Source organism: Equus przewalskii, chromosome 13 (genome assembly GCF_037783145.1).
Source record: "Equus przewalskii isolate Varuska chromosome 13, EquPr2, whole genome shotgun sequence".
Taxonomy (NCBI): domain Eukaryota; kingdom Metazoa; phylum Chordata; class Mammalia; order Perissodactyla; family Equidae; genus Equus; species Equus przewalskii.
The window spans coordinates 73225980-73241146 of record NC_091843.1 but is presented as its reverse complement, the minus strand read 5'-3'; the positions used below and the strand labels follow the sequence as shown (position 1 = coordinate 73241146).

At 36.3% G+C, this 15167-nt stretch overlaps 1 protein-coding gene across 50 annotated transcripts in view; it reads right to left on the bottom strand.

Moving 5' to 3' along the window:
* Positions 1–15167, bottom strand: part of KIAA0825 (KIAA0825 ortholog) — a 366519-nt gene that overhangs the window by 181272 nt on the left and 170080 nt on the right. For all 50 annotated transcript variants that reach the window (XR_011525681.1, XR_011525671.1, XR_011525683.1 and 47 more), the window contains 3 exons: positions 14685–14909; positions 7532–7940; positions 3471–3630 (listed from right to left, as the gene is read on the bottom strand). Coding sequence is in view for 33 of the 50 variants with exons in the window: in XM_070571368.1 (XP_070427469.1) it covers positions 3471–3630; positions 7532–7940; positions 14685–14909 (794 nt within the window). In the remaining 17 variants the exon portion in view is untranslated. The remainder of the gene's footprint in view (positions 1–3470; positions 3631–7531; positions 7941–14684; positions 14910–15167) is intronic.

Here is a 15167-nt window from a genome sequence, read left to right as displayed (position 1 = left end):
GCAGCCTAAGCAGAAAAGCCAATCTACTTACTGCGTTCTACCTCATTTTTCATCCATAAATAAACAAGGAGAACAATCCTAATCTATTTTATAGGACTCTTTCTGGAAGACAACAAATTAAAGTGACTTAAAGTTTTCCATAAACTAGCAAATGCTTGCTATTAATAAGCAAGTCCTTTAATAAATAAAATAATACAAATCTTCTGATCTTTAGTATGTCACAATATAATTTTTTCTTCAAGATTAGGGTTAGGACTAGTTTCAGAATGTTAGAACTGAAAAGGACTTCAGAGGTCATACTCAAAGTCTGCGCATAGACCAGCCTAATCAGCCTCACGTGGAGGCTTGTTCGAAAAGCAGAATCTCAGGCCCCGCCCAATCAGAATCTGACAGTGAACAAGAATTTTCAGGAGACCGGCAGGCACAGCAAAGTTTGAGAAACTAGCTCACACCACATTCGACGGTTGGCTCTGAAATGTCAGGGGACAAGCCTGAGGTCACATGGGGGTGAGTGGTAGAGTCTGGGCAAGAAGCCACATCTGTGGTCTCAGTTCACTGTGCTTTTCGCAGTGCCTCAACAGCTTCATGAACAGAGAATGCTCACTATAACGGCGGAAGGCAAAAATGCCAGATCCTAAAACCCTAAAAAGCTAAGGCCCCACTACTTAATTAGAGTCATTTCTTAAATTTGCTCTTTGTGGACCATAGCTCTTTAGAAAGATTGACTCTGTAACTTCTGACACACACACACAGACTCTTACTAAATATTATTAGATATTGATAAAGCCGTCAGAAAAATATTTTATGCCTAGATTTAGATTTTTAAACAGGAAAAACCATTTTACCATGATGATTTGTGAAAGTAAAATTTAAAGAATAAATAAATAATGCACATTAGAAAACTGCTCTGTTTTGGCCAATAACACTCTTTCTCAACTGATTTCCCCTTACATTGCTATATTTTGGGGTTTTTGGTTCCACAATTCAAAAAAGAGAAAGTGCTCTGCTGCAAGTTGTGAACACAATGGTGTTTTCTCCTTTGTTAATTCTCTGACCTCTGCCATATTGTCACTTGTCACTACCCCTTCTTAAAAGCCTCAGATTTTCCGTGGCATCACTTTAACCAGATTTACTGCTAGCCTGGTATATTTCTTTAGAAGAAATATGTTGTTTGAACACCCTTTCTTGAACAGCCTCCCTGTGCAGTTACATCAAAGCTTATTTCTCTACCCATCGTTTTTCTATTTCCCTCCACTGAAGAGCTAACCACCACGCGTGTTGAAAACCACCAAATCTCTAGTCAAGTCCTCATTCACCTGTGTTCATGGCCAGGCTCTTCAACTACCAGTTGGACTTTTATGCTCAGACATCTTATCTTTATCTCAAAGACAAACATTTTAAACCTCATTTTCTCTCATAAATTCACTCTCTCTCAATGCAGACCCACTCTTCCCCTGACCCAGGCCTGTTTCCGTAAATGCTTCGGTATTTATATTACATTTTTGAGTAATATTTAGCAGCACACCTGAAAGTGCTTAAGACTCATAGTACAATGCATCAAATGAACAAACATCACAACGCAATTCCACCTACAGCATAACGATGCCTCACAGTATAAAAGCAGCCATAAGCATTATCCTAGTTGAGTAGTCACCCTTGTATTGTTGTTGGAATTTACTGCTGCGTCGTTTTAGTAGTGACAAAGCCAAGTTCTCACTACTTTCTCTGGTTGGATCGTCTTACATTTCACCTCTTGTAGCAATGCTTCTCACTCAGCACAATAAACTGCCAAGTTCTTAGCTCTACATCCTATCTGACAGACATTGCCATAAAAGGAAGTACACTCAGTTGTAACAAAAGAAAAGACATAACTTTGAACTTAAGTGATCAAAAGGTGGTGGTGCCCCAGCGAAGACTCTTACATACATCAGATCTCATAGCATACCTGTTCACAACCACTGGCCCAGAGTTCCACAGGTTCATGAGGGGAAAACAGCCTTTGGATTTCCTTACACAGGTGGCTGACAGCCAATAGCCATCCAACTTAATTTTTGTTGATCTTGCTTATTGGTGAATACTGATCTTTTTTGTGTTATGGACCTTCTAAAAATAGACCTCTTCTATCAGTTTGGCAATCTATACCAGCCCTTACTGTCCTCAGAGCTATTGTAATGGCACTTTACTAAGGATCAGCAGGCAATCCTATGCAGCATCTGTTCCTCAGTAGTCACCGCAACTACTTTGGCTATTCTGGGTGGCCAGGTGGACATACCAAGGAAGACCATGATGTCACAATGGTGGTCTTTCAGTTAGCCAAGGCCATGAGTTCCTGAATTCCCCAAATAGAAACCCCAAGCAAGCTAGAGGGATCATTGGCAGGAGTGAATACGTTGTGTTACTTTTTAACAGGTCAAATTAAGCTCTAGTGCCTTAAGGTCAGGGTTATTTCTCTTAGCTACAAATTCCTCATATCCTTCTCAGGTGATCATTGAATGCACTGATATGTCACCTGTTTATTGACTGGTTGATTAGCTCTAGGAAGACCAGGAAACAAGATTTACTTGATGTAACTTTCAGATAGATAACAGTGGGGAGAACATTTATATATATGAGTTATAAAATGCTGTGCTAGAATTTAATTCTTTCCTTGGAAATTTATTGCTTTTAAGGCCTACCTCATCGAGATAAAACACTATATCTTCACATTATTCATATTATACAGTTTCCACTGTTCAAAAAAAAGCATGCATGTGTTTGCAGATATAAACACAATTCTAATTCACATAAGATGTCACATTCCAATTCAAGTATGTATTATCTGAAATTAAACAGACTTGTATTAACAAACTTGTATTGTTTCAAGTAAATAACTGTTACCTGCTCTTCACATTTTTGCTAAAATAGCCAGAAACATGCAAGGTCAGAGCCTTAATCCAGCCAAGAGGTGGACGAGAATGACATTGGTTCTAACCAGTGTCCCCGCATTAATGCATTTTCTTGGGTTAATCTAGTTGCTCCCAAATATGGTTCAATATTCTTCTGAGCTTTTCTCATTACGTAAGAAATCTCCAACTTCACCAAGATGAGCATGACGTCTACAGAAGAAAAGCTACATCTCTCTTCAGAAAATTTTTCATTTCACAAACACCAGATTTTAACATCAGCTTAACAGTCACAAACACACAATTCCCAAACTACACCTCTAGTCTATACAATTCAGAGCTGAACTGAGTTTATGAGCCGTGTTATAGTTTAAATCATACAAATAAAACCTACATTGTTTCGGTGAAGCTTTTGCTGTACAAATGCAGAACAGCCGGGTCTGAATAGATTCTATTAATAATGCAATATTGAGTTTGGTATTGACTTTAAGAAGTATTATCACCTCCTTGACTAACCCTTAGCTGCCAGCAGACGCTGCCTCAGGCCAGTACACACCTAATTGCTCGGTAAAAAGGCCGTTTCCCTACCTCATTGAGCCGCATGATGTGATAAATTTGCCTCAGGTACTCGCTGCCACCTGGTTTGTGGCAGATATCCAGGACCATCATGTTTATTTTCTGCTCAGTCAGTTCAAGAGCAATATCTCCTTCTTCTAAGGCTGTGCTTTTCTCTATTGTCATAAATGCACTAAACACAAAGAGAGCATATAACTATCAGTGGTGAAGAATTGTAAAGATGGAAAATAATCAAAGAGATTGAGTGCGGAGAGTCGACGTAAATCTCATATTCAAAGCTCCCATAAAGACTTCGCTCAGAGAGGCAAGCCTTCCCAAACCACTGCAGCGCCTATAAACAGCGCCTGAGAACTAAGCACCTGAAAGCATTTTTAAAAATTGAATTGTTTCTTTTAAAACATTTCTTTATTGCATTTATATTCCTATCTATAAAACATTTTCCCATTACTGCAATTGTTGAAATTGCTACAATCATGGGATGAAAACAAAACATTTCTTTTTAAGAATGTGTAAGAAATAATTTGTATTTTCTCTTTGAGGACAAAAAGTATCTTTGATGCCAGAAATAGCTTTGGTATTCTGTCTTTTGTAGAGTCCTCTTTACACCTGTCTTAGAACACATTAAAGACTAAAGTGTCAAAGGGGGAGCCTATTATGCTAAGTATAGGCTGGGTGCTTCCTGGCCCTGTGTTACCACTGGGGATTTTAAATTGGCCTTCTCACACTTGTTGCCTTTTAAAAACATACGCCCCTCTCCTGTTTCTTTCCAGTAACAGATACTTAGCAAAAGTCACTATCCCGATTATTCTTCCAGGAAAAGGGCCTATTATCACCACATCAGGAATGTGCAAGTTATATTTGTGAAAATTTCTTTTATAAGAACTCATATGATTCTTATTGATTTTACATATTATTTACATAGTAATAATGGATGACAAAATTTTTTTTAAAAATCTCAAACTATACCAGTGCAAAGAAAAAATCATGATACTCATCTTACATCATATATATTCTACACTAATTTCCTTATTACAACTGCTATTAGGATCATGCTAGGTTTTGCAATCTAAGTATTCTTAAGAAAACGCATGGGTTTCCACTGTTTCTCAGACTAAATGAAATTTACTGTGGTGTAATCAGCTATATACTGCAGTTCATTACAGAGATTTTGCCATGATTATAAAATTAGTTCTGCTAAGAGTCAGTGCCGCTGACCTGAAGACTGAACCAAATGATACCCAGCTGCTGGACATTAACTTTCATATTGCTTCCACATGTAGCTTCAAAACATCCTTCTTTTAAAAAAAACTTTGCAATCATATAAGCCTTGCTAAAAAATAAAGCAAATTCTTCTCTTAGAGATATTCATTAGCCAGAGTAAATCTTTAGGGACAAAAAAGACCTTGTTGTAATAGAAAGTTTGTAAATATCTTTTTGAAGCTTCATACAGGTTGCAAGCAAAATTTCGTGAGGTATTGTAGAAGCTGACATTGAAAAAGTTGAGACCCTCTGACAAAAGAGTGTCTCAGTGTCAGCCCCTGAATTGTATCCTTTCCTGTCCATCACTGTGCAGGTGAAGCAAATGATTGGATTCAGTCAATGCTATGATTAATGAGTTCCTCTCTGGATTTGGGACTGCCTATCAATCATGTCATTAGGGAGAATGTGCCCTGAAAGAGGCAGACCTTAGCCAAGGAATAACTACATTAATCTTAATCTGTATATGCACCCAGCCAGCCAAGTCAGGGTCACCATGATGAAAAACAATAATCTTCAACTCGACAAATTACTTTGCAAAGATAGGCATTTCTTTACTTTTTGGGCTGTGTGTTCTCCAGAATCTAAGTTGACTGTTTACAGCTTGAGTGTTACTACAAAGTGAAGGTTATTTTAATGAATAGTAATGCTCTCAGGCAGTATGCAAGACAAGGAATGCTTACAGCTGCCACCTCTCCACAGCAGTTATTTTCACAATTTCCATAAAATCAAACTTAAATCTGGATGCAAGTGAAAGAAATCTAGCTAAATGATATGTAGTTCCAAGATAATCTTCATGGGGAATTAATGTTTCATTTATCTCAACAGAAGAACTATTTTAGTTTAAATGATTACATTCTCATACTTTAAAAAAATCAGGGTAAAACCAAGGCAACCCTCCACCTACATACAGACATCATGGTTTAAATTACATTTTTCTCATGGTATAGATAGATCTATGAACTAAATGATCATCAATTTGTGAGAAATGCATAGAGGTGGAAGTTCTCTAGTCTATCAGACAGCCAACTTGAAATCAAAGCCAAGAAGAAACATTCCTGTAGCACCCAAATCCTGTAAGAGATTTTATTCAGAATCTTTGAGGGCTGGAAAACACTTTTAAAAATCAGCAGTTCATTTTGGATGCTTATTCCAACAGATAGCTAATCAGCCAAATATTAGCTAGAAAACTCCCTATATAGGAGACACCAGATGTGTTGGTTCTGTTTAGAAAACAACTCCAACTTTTAAATTTTAAAAACTTTTAAAGGAAAAATTTTACTTATAGATTCCTGTATGCAGTCCCAGGTATATTACTGAGACATTACTTTAAACTGATCTTATTGATAGACTCCTAAATCAGCAGCATCATAAATTTAACTTTGTAACTATAATCACATCTACTATTTCTACTCTCCTTTTTTCTCTCCCTTTTATGACCACTGCCATGGATAATGACATCTGGCCTTAATCTTTTAGTCATTGGATTAAAGCCTGTAAATTGGTATCGAATGCAAATGTAAAGATTAAGAAGGTCACTGTCAATGTTACTAAGCATTTGCCTGACAGCTATTGTTATTCCTACCCATAGGATGCCCCAGAAGTAAATTTCTAGAAGTCAGTATGACAAGACCAGGAAAATCATGATTACCTATATTTCTCCATTTGGATTAACATAAAGTCTCACAGATTAATATAAACCAGTAAAGAGTATTGGTTATAATACTAACCAGTGAGTGCAACGTATTTTAATAAAGTTTATAAATAACGAATGCTTACTAGTTATAAACTCGATGCTAAGAACTTTATGAAAGTTATTTTATTTTTCAAAACAACTCTATCAGCTTGCCTTCATAGCTGAAAATGAGGCTTTGAGAGATTCCATAACTCGCACAAGACGGCCCACTTATGAGGGATTTGTATTTCTCCATCTGATTCCAAAGGCTAAGCTCTTTACCTCTACGTGTGGTAGGAAAAGCAATAACTTTTAGTCATTTCCGGCAGAAAGTTATAATTGTATCTGCTGGCAAGATGAATATATTTTAAAAGAATGGGGGACAGTGTGTGAGAGTGCAAAAAGACAAAAGGGCTGGTTTAACGATCTTTGGACTATATGAACCATCACTCCTTTATCAATATCATGCAATTCTATACTGAAGACTAATTTTAAGACAGAAGGACTCTATGTACATACTTAAATTCATTAGGGACCCCTAAAAATCTTTGCAATACCACAAATCACTTAGCTCTTGGTGACAAACCTATGAGAAGGCTGACATTTTCGTACAGAAACAGCTGGGTGTGTTTATAGCTTGAGTGTGATATGCCCCAGTTGCCCTCTGGGATTCTTACATTACCAGATGAAAAATGTGTACCTTTTTGACAATCAGGTACACAGAAAGCAATAAAAGGCCTTTTATATCCATTAATTCCTTCTTAATTTAATCTCCATGCCCAATCCATTTACAAAATGCTCCAGGCTATCCACCAGATACCAGTTTGCACACTGAAAAGCAGTGAAACCAAATTCTCCTGGGTTTAACTACCACCCTTTTCATCAGAAACCTTAAGATGGTGACTAAACAAGTATAATGTTCCAGTGTATCAATGGGGTTCAGATTTTAATAGGACAAGGAACGTCTAACGATCCAGTTTTTAATGGAATACTTATCTTTCACTATATTCATCAAAGTTCCCTTGAAGTTAGCACAATGACCATTGCTGCCTATCTGACAATATTCTGTTGTTGTTTATTGGTGATTTTGTTATTGTGAATATATTTGATGAAATTCAGTGAAAAAAAAACATCGCTTTACCTTTCAGTGCTCAATTTTCTTGCTTTCAATAATTGGCGCTCAATCCAGTTGGGTTTTTGCTGCTCAATGCTCTGTCTGACCTTTTGGGTCATATGATTAGGGCTACTTCTCTGCTCTCCCATGATGCTTTCCAAACACACACAGATGAAACTGAGTTTCTCTTTACTCCATCTGTCAAGGGAGGCACCTGTTAAAAGTTCCACAGTGTTTCCATCCTCAAATATCCGACATATAATTACAATCAAGTTCCAGACAAGCAGGCCAGCTTTCTTCAATTCAACAAAGTTTTTTGACATTTTTCTCTCAGACAGAAAAAAGAAGTATTTAATTGGGGGAGGCAAACATGCAATCACTGTAGGTAACTCGCTGATTACAATAGATACCGCCTGAGCAGCGAGCCTGGTGCAGCCTGGGGAAGAAAAGACAGAAAAGGGATGATTAATATTAGCATTTTTTGCGTTCCATCACTGTGTTGTTTTGAGCATTGTGTGGGGATGTCTAATTTTTGTGGAGAAAATTGTTGAGAAGAGCAAGTGCTTGACATATTCTGACAGAGCTGTACTGGGGTCCCCTGTAGTACTGCCTAAAATTCCCCAAATCCTGAACTTACTTTTTGCCTTCCACAAATGAATATTACAAAAATTCAGAATTTTACTGATACTTTTATCTGTTAAGACTGCAGGTTTAAATGGCCCAGATGTGCTCTAATCAACACATGCAAAGGCACTCCTGCCGGATCTCTGTGTGGCCTTTGATACTTCCCTTAAGGCTTTGCCTCCTCCCTTGGAATCCATGACAGAATCATTCCAGCTCTTGTCAGGACTGGCTCCTCTTCTTTTAGTTCACAGCCCAAAAGGCATCTCCTCAGAAAGCCCCCTTCACCAACCCATCTAAAGCAGCCCCTTCACAACCTTCCCATTCCAGGCCCCCGTCCCTCCCTCTCATCAGACCCCATTTTGTTGCCTTATTACAGAACTTACCATCACCTAATAATTATCTCCTTTATTTGTCCAGTATCTGTCACCCTCCACTAGAATATAAGCTCCATGAAGGCACTGCTGTGTCCCCAGCACTTAGTGCCTCATATATAAGAGTAGTTCAATAAATATTTGTTGAATAAATGAGTCAACAAACTGTTTCATGGTTAGTTCTATTACTCTTCTTTGCTTCCAGGCTGGCTCCCATGCTAGTTCCATGTCCCATGTTAGTTCCATCTCAACTAATACCTTGTAAATATGAGTATTTGCTAAGAAGTCCTTGGTCTATTTGACTGATGATTCTAGATACTTTCCCTTGCTTCGTGTTATTTCATTCAAGGATTTACTAATTTTCCTTCTCTAGATCAAGGTTTCTGAACTTTGGCATGTGGATTTTAAGATGTTTTAGCAGCATCTCTGGCCTACACACACTAGATGCCAGTAGCATCCTCCTCATTTGTGACAACCAAAAATGTCTCCAAGCATTGCCAAATGCCCCCTGGGGGCAAAATCTTCCCTGGTTGAGAACCACTCATCTAGACGATTCCAGAATCTTCAACCTTGGCCTTTTTCCAGGGTAGCAATCCTACAACTTCAGCGACCTGTTGGGCATTCCACTTCTCTGTCCTAGTCATCATTAACTCAATATAACTAAAATCAAATTAGTTGTTTTCCTCCCAAACTGGCTTGGCCCTCCTAACTCTTTCCCTGACCCCCATTTTTCTTCTTTTCTTCTTTCCTTCCTTCCTTTTAAATCTTTTAAATATTCCTGTTGATTCTTCATACCAGACCAGGGACCACACTGACAAATCTTCCTAACCCCTCTTCTCTGACATCCAGTTTTGCCTCACTGTGACCATGCCTACCAACCCATTCAAGCTCTTCCTCACAAATGGTACCTGGACTACTGTAGTACTCTCCTCAACTCATCTCCCTGCTCCATACTATGCCCAGCCCCTCCTCTGCACTGTAAAGCCAAATTCATGTACTTTGAATTTTATTATCTAATTTCTCTGCTACAATTGTTTTAGCTGTTTTCCACTGTTATGAGATCACTTTCCAGAGTGTTGCTGTCAAAACGTTCCATGGTCCAGCCTTAGCCAGTTTCTGTGAACTATCTTTGTTTTATCCTCTTTGCTTTTAGGTTTCTGAATATCTCATTATTCTCACAATGAATGCCCTCTCTCTTCATGGGTCACACATATTCTTCAACTCTTGGTTCAAAGTCCTCTCCTCCTGTGAATTTATTTGTACATATTATCGATATGACTATTTTGGTAATTAGGTCCATAATGTGCCATGTTGTGTCATCTTTTGTATCATCATCTATTATTGTTCTTGTTATATTGTTATTTATGTCTTCAGGAGTTGTCTTTACAACGAAACTAAAAGCTCCTCATGAGCATGGAAAAACATCTCTTTGCTCCTTGAGTATCCCACAAAGCCTGCCACGGTGTTTTAATCCACTGTGTACATAACTGAATTTGAACATTGGAACTGAGTGAGAAGTTAAAAGAAGGTAGCTTTGAGTTCTTCAGTAAAACATTGTTTACTGTTTTTACTGAACAAAAATAATAAAACAATGCGAAAGATTTTTCAGTATATTTGTGACATTTAAAGAAGTTACTCTGTTCTAAAAAAGTACAAAGCTCTTGGAAACGTGTCTAGTTTAGTGACTCCTCAGAAATTTACGACAACTTAAGAATCATTTTCAAAATTAACTGGAGCTGTCTTTGTAAGTTTGTAAAGATTGGGTCCAATATATATTTGAATGGTCTCATAAGACTACTGTATTAAACAAAATAATAAATGTGAAAGTACCTAGTTTGGTACTTGGTAAAAAACAGTTCCTCAATAAATGTTTATTTTTATTCAAATGATATGTTTCAGTGAGGCTTAAAATATAGATAAAGCAAATTTAAAAACTCCTTTGTGACCACTCTTCTCTGTGTTCTTAAATTATTTTAATATTTTATTGTTCTTTATGTGTTTGTGTTTCATACTCCCTATTCTACTGTCAAGTTTTTGGCTTAAAAGATTATATCTTACATTCTGTTTATCTTAGAGGGCTTAACTGCAGATACTAGGTAAATATTTGACAATGCAAGTAGATATCAAGTAAAGATGACCAATTCTCTTCACACCTGCACTTCTACTGAGATTTTATACAATCTGAGGACTCCAGGTACTCAAATCCCCAACGACTTCATTAAAGCTTAAGGCAAATTCCAATCAGAACCTTTAGGCTGATGACAAATTAATAAATCTATTTGACTAATCACAGGAGTTCTGAGGCAGCGATGATGTTAACGACACACCAGAGAGGGGCCTTTTAAGAATGCCACATGCTCATTTTTCAGTCTTTACTTAAATAAGTTGACTTCTATCTAAGCCATATACATGTAATATATTCTAAGAGCCATTCCAGTTGCAGAGCTGATAAAATGTGAAAAAAATGTATGTCTTAGAATGAATGCAATGTGATATGTATATTTACGTATTTATCATTTCTTCCTTCCTATGCATGTACTACTGACTGTAATAATATATTTTGTGGACTATAAAACAGGCAAAAAGAAAATTTACAATGAATGAGGCAAAGACAAAATAATGTCTTAAACTTAGTTTTAAAATTTTGTTTATTAATGGTATAAAATGTCAATAATAATTTATTGAGTGAGGATAATGTGATTTAATATGCTTTATGATTTTTAAAATCTGGGCTTAATACCTTGTGATACAGTGATTCAAAGGTCAGTTTCTAAGTTCAGTTTGTTTCAGTAGTCGGTTTTAATGGCTGTCATAGGTGAAAAAGCCACTACATGAGCACACATGGATCCACGTGGAACAAGTGTGTCAGTAACTGTGCTGGAGAATCAAGGTACTTGTTTTTCAATCTCAGCCACCAAACAGGCAAAGGCTATTGTTGAAATTTGACTAATACATACTTATCATCTGTGATGTCAATTAGTTGTTCTTGCAAACACTTTGAAAAATATTTCATTTTTGTATTTTTAAGAAAAATGTTCATGAATCATTGAAACTCTTACTTGGAATATTCTAAATCATTTTAGAAAACTCTAAGTTCTTAAGTGTGCAGCCCATGATATTTTTATGGGTGATACTGGGTTTTATAAAACTAATATTTCTGGGTTTTATAAAACAAACTACCTTAATGACTTCTGATAGCACTGTGTGTCTTTCTGTCATCAATTTCTTCCTCAACAATCTGCATGTGAACTATGACATGAATATATTGTCCTTGCAGTGCCACCTCTGGTTCCTTTCCAGAATCCATTGTAGTTAAAACAATTACTCCAATGGTTTTCCCATAAAGCATTCTTTGTATTTAAAAAGTAATTTAATGTTAAGAAAATATATTCTCTGATATGTCTTTCATTTAATTGTTGTCAAAGAAACAAAACAACTGGTTCTTTGTGTATCTGCTCTTTGAAACATAAGGGAGCAAATACGTAAGCTGAGCTTTACCAGAAGCATCTGAACTTTCATTCAACTCTTTGGTAAATCTCCTACACTGTGTAATTTATTATAATGTTTATTTCTTTAAATCTTCAGTGTTTTCTATGTAACAGTATTTGTTGGCAAAGAAATGCATTTTAGTTTGTCACCTTAGTGTTTTCCATGTTCTGTCATTTTCACTGTGTCAGGAAGGAAAAATGTTCCCTTAAGCTAGTGACTATTTGTCTTTTAATAAGTTAGAATCCTCAAAAGAAAGCCTCTAAACATTTATCATTATTTAGATAAATTCTGCAGAGTACTAGATTAAATATCACTTAACTTAAAACATTGTTGAAAACGATTTCAGAGGTTTGTGTTCATGTTTGGGATGAAATCTTTTGCTAATCAAGATGACTTCAAACTATCTTGAGCTAATATCTCACAGCATAATACTCACTCAGGAGGGATTCACATTGAACAATAATGTATGGAAAGCCATAGTTCAAATGGTTTTCCAACACATTTCCTTTTTTCATTCTTTTTATTTTTGGCCAAATCTGATCAGATCCTCAGTGTTTTACCTTAGACCGTGGCTGAGAAAGAGCTCCTGCTGGGAAGAGGAAGAAGCATGAGCCTTTTCACCTTGCCATTGTTTGTTCTTCCTCACGTTCCCAGTATTACTTTTAAAGTGCAGTTGGTCTGTTTATTTACAGGAATATATTAATGCCACTTATGTGTTTTGTAATGATTAATTTTGTTAAAACTAGATTCTGAAATACAAACGACAACATTACTTCATTACTGGATGCTGAAAGCTAAAGAAGGAATGAGGTTACCCTGTCCATCCCCTCCCCAATGACATTGTCCCCAACACATGACCGGCTCACTCACAGACCAAGGGAGGGTTCAAATGACAATCTCCATATGAAACTTTAGTAAAGTTTAATTTCTTTCTTTCTTCTCTCACACCAAAGAATTGCCTTATACTTCCCCTGAGGTGTTTGCATCCATTTCGAAACAGTTATACTAGTCTTCAAGCACCAGGAGGAGATACCTTATTTATAGTTTACCTCAAACCCAGTGCCTGGTATGTAGTAGTGGTTCACTTAGTAAATATCTATTGAATGAATAAGAGATCAATGTCTGGCATGTAAACATTATCTGTCTTGTATACTGTAGTGAAAATAAAGGTTGAGCACTGTCAGTCTAAAAGAGGCAGAAATGAAGAACAATGGTAATTCTCCTATTGTCATATCCACCTGAAATGCACAAAATGCTTTATAAAGACATTTTCCTCAGTCACTGTCTTTTATATCTTTATGTGATTTGGCACTCCTTATGTTTGTCTATTGTAGAAGTGTTGTGCTTCTACTCTTCGTGATAATTTTATGAAGAATATTATTTAGTAAGGAAAATCACAAGAACTGGTATCTATAAAGTAAGAATTTTTTGGAACCAGAGGCTCTTTGAAATGTTATGGAAGAATTCCAAAATGCTTGTAGAAAGCAAAATTGTTCATGAATAGAACAACTTGAAAACCACAAGCAAAATAGTGCTACTCATATGACATGATATTTTAACTATAGATCATGCCTTTTCAATTGCTCAAAATCTATGAAATATCCAAAAGCTAGGATGAAGGAGAGATGCTAACAACTCAGACAAGGGAGAACTTAAGCAATGAAAGGCTGACATTTCCAATTTCAATTAAATGGCTTTACTAGACTCAAAGGCAGTTTAATAGGGCTTGGACAGAATTAAAGCATTACTATGAAAGGTCACAGATAGATAATTGATTTGAGTTTGTAATATAAGGTCGCCGGATAAGAGCCACATTATTTAGGATCTCCATAGAGAAGAATGAAAGAAAGGCTAGTCTCTTCAATTGACTTCAGTGGGTTCAGCTTGAGTATTTTACTGCTGAAAGTTTCCTTAGAGTTAGAGAAAAAATATTCTTTCCTAAAGATTACTATAAAAGGGAAAAGTATTATTTTAAAAACCCTAAAGAAGATTCATGAACATAGATATATAATACACATTCAAAGGAATCTTGTGAAATTCTCGGAAAAGTAGAAACATCTAGGTAGAAAGAAACCACGTAAGAAGAGAGGAACTGATTAATAAAATAAATGATTAATGTAGGTAAATGATGGTTCTTAAATTCACTTGGTAGATGCACTGTGCTGAATAGGAACAACACACTGAATTCAGAACCATAGGTACTGGGAAAAAAATAACCCTGTCAGAAAAATACATAGTTACTAAACGGGGTGCTATTTTTGACCTAAAAGGTACACATGTAGGTGTGGTAAGAGAAGAGAAAGTAATAATTTGTAGATGCAGGAGGAAACTTCAAGGAAGGAATAATTAAAGTAAATATCAGAGTGATCTTCTCAAGAGTATGAATTTGAGATTACTCAATAGATTTAAAGGAAATTAGTCAAATCATGTGACTAATCTGTGAATACTAACATAAACAAAATATCCAGAAAATTCTGAGTTGGTAGTTAAATAAAAAAGATGACCATGTGAGTCATTTTCATTTCTAGTTTCCCTGATCATATGGCTCACAGTAAAGAAAATTACAGGTCTCAAATATATAGGGTAGAAAGAAGACATACAGTTTACAAATTTTACAGTTTTTAGAATTTTACTTGATCTCATATCCTAGAAAATTGCTTCATGAAGGATATGTCCTTACAGAAAAACAAATATACCTTTGCTTGATGTTTTCCTTTTCGTTTTGTTTGGAACATAGTTCCATTCTTTCGGAATGCTTTCACGCAAACGTTCAGGAACATTGTGCTTGTTTAGGTTTGTCTCACAGTTTCTCCCAGAGCTCATCACAGATATTATCTGCTGTACAATGTCCTTGACGGCGCCAGTCAGTGCCATTCTCAAACATCGGATGACCTCTAGCTCAGACTCCATGTACGGTGAAACTTTAAAATCAGATAGCATATTATAGTTAGCAGAATCTGGCAATATTTTCTGCCTTGTTCAACTGGGAATTCAGTTTCTCAATAATCTAGTTGAAAGCCATAGGAAAGGGGAGCTGCTTTTAACCTAGAAATCATATAATTGATAAATAGTCCATAAACATTTGAAAAGCAAGTTTCTTCTTCTTGGTAATAAAGGGAACGACAATTAAAATAACAGTGAATAGCAATATTTGCTGGTGGTTTGGAACTTTACTAGTG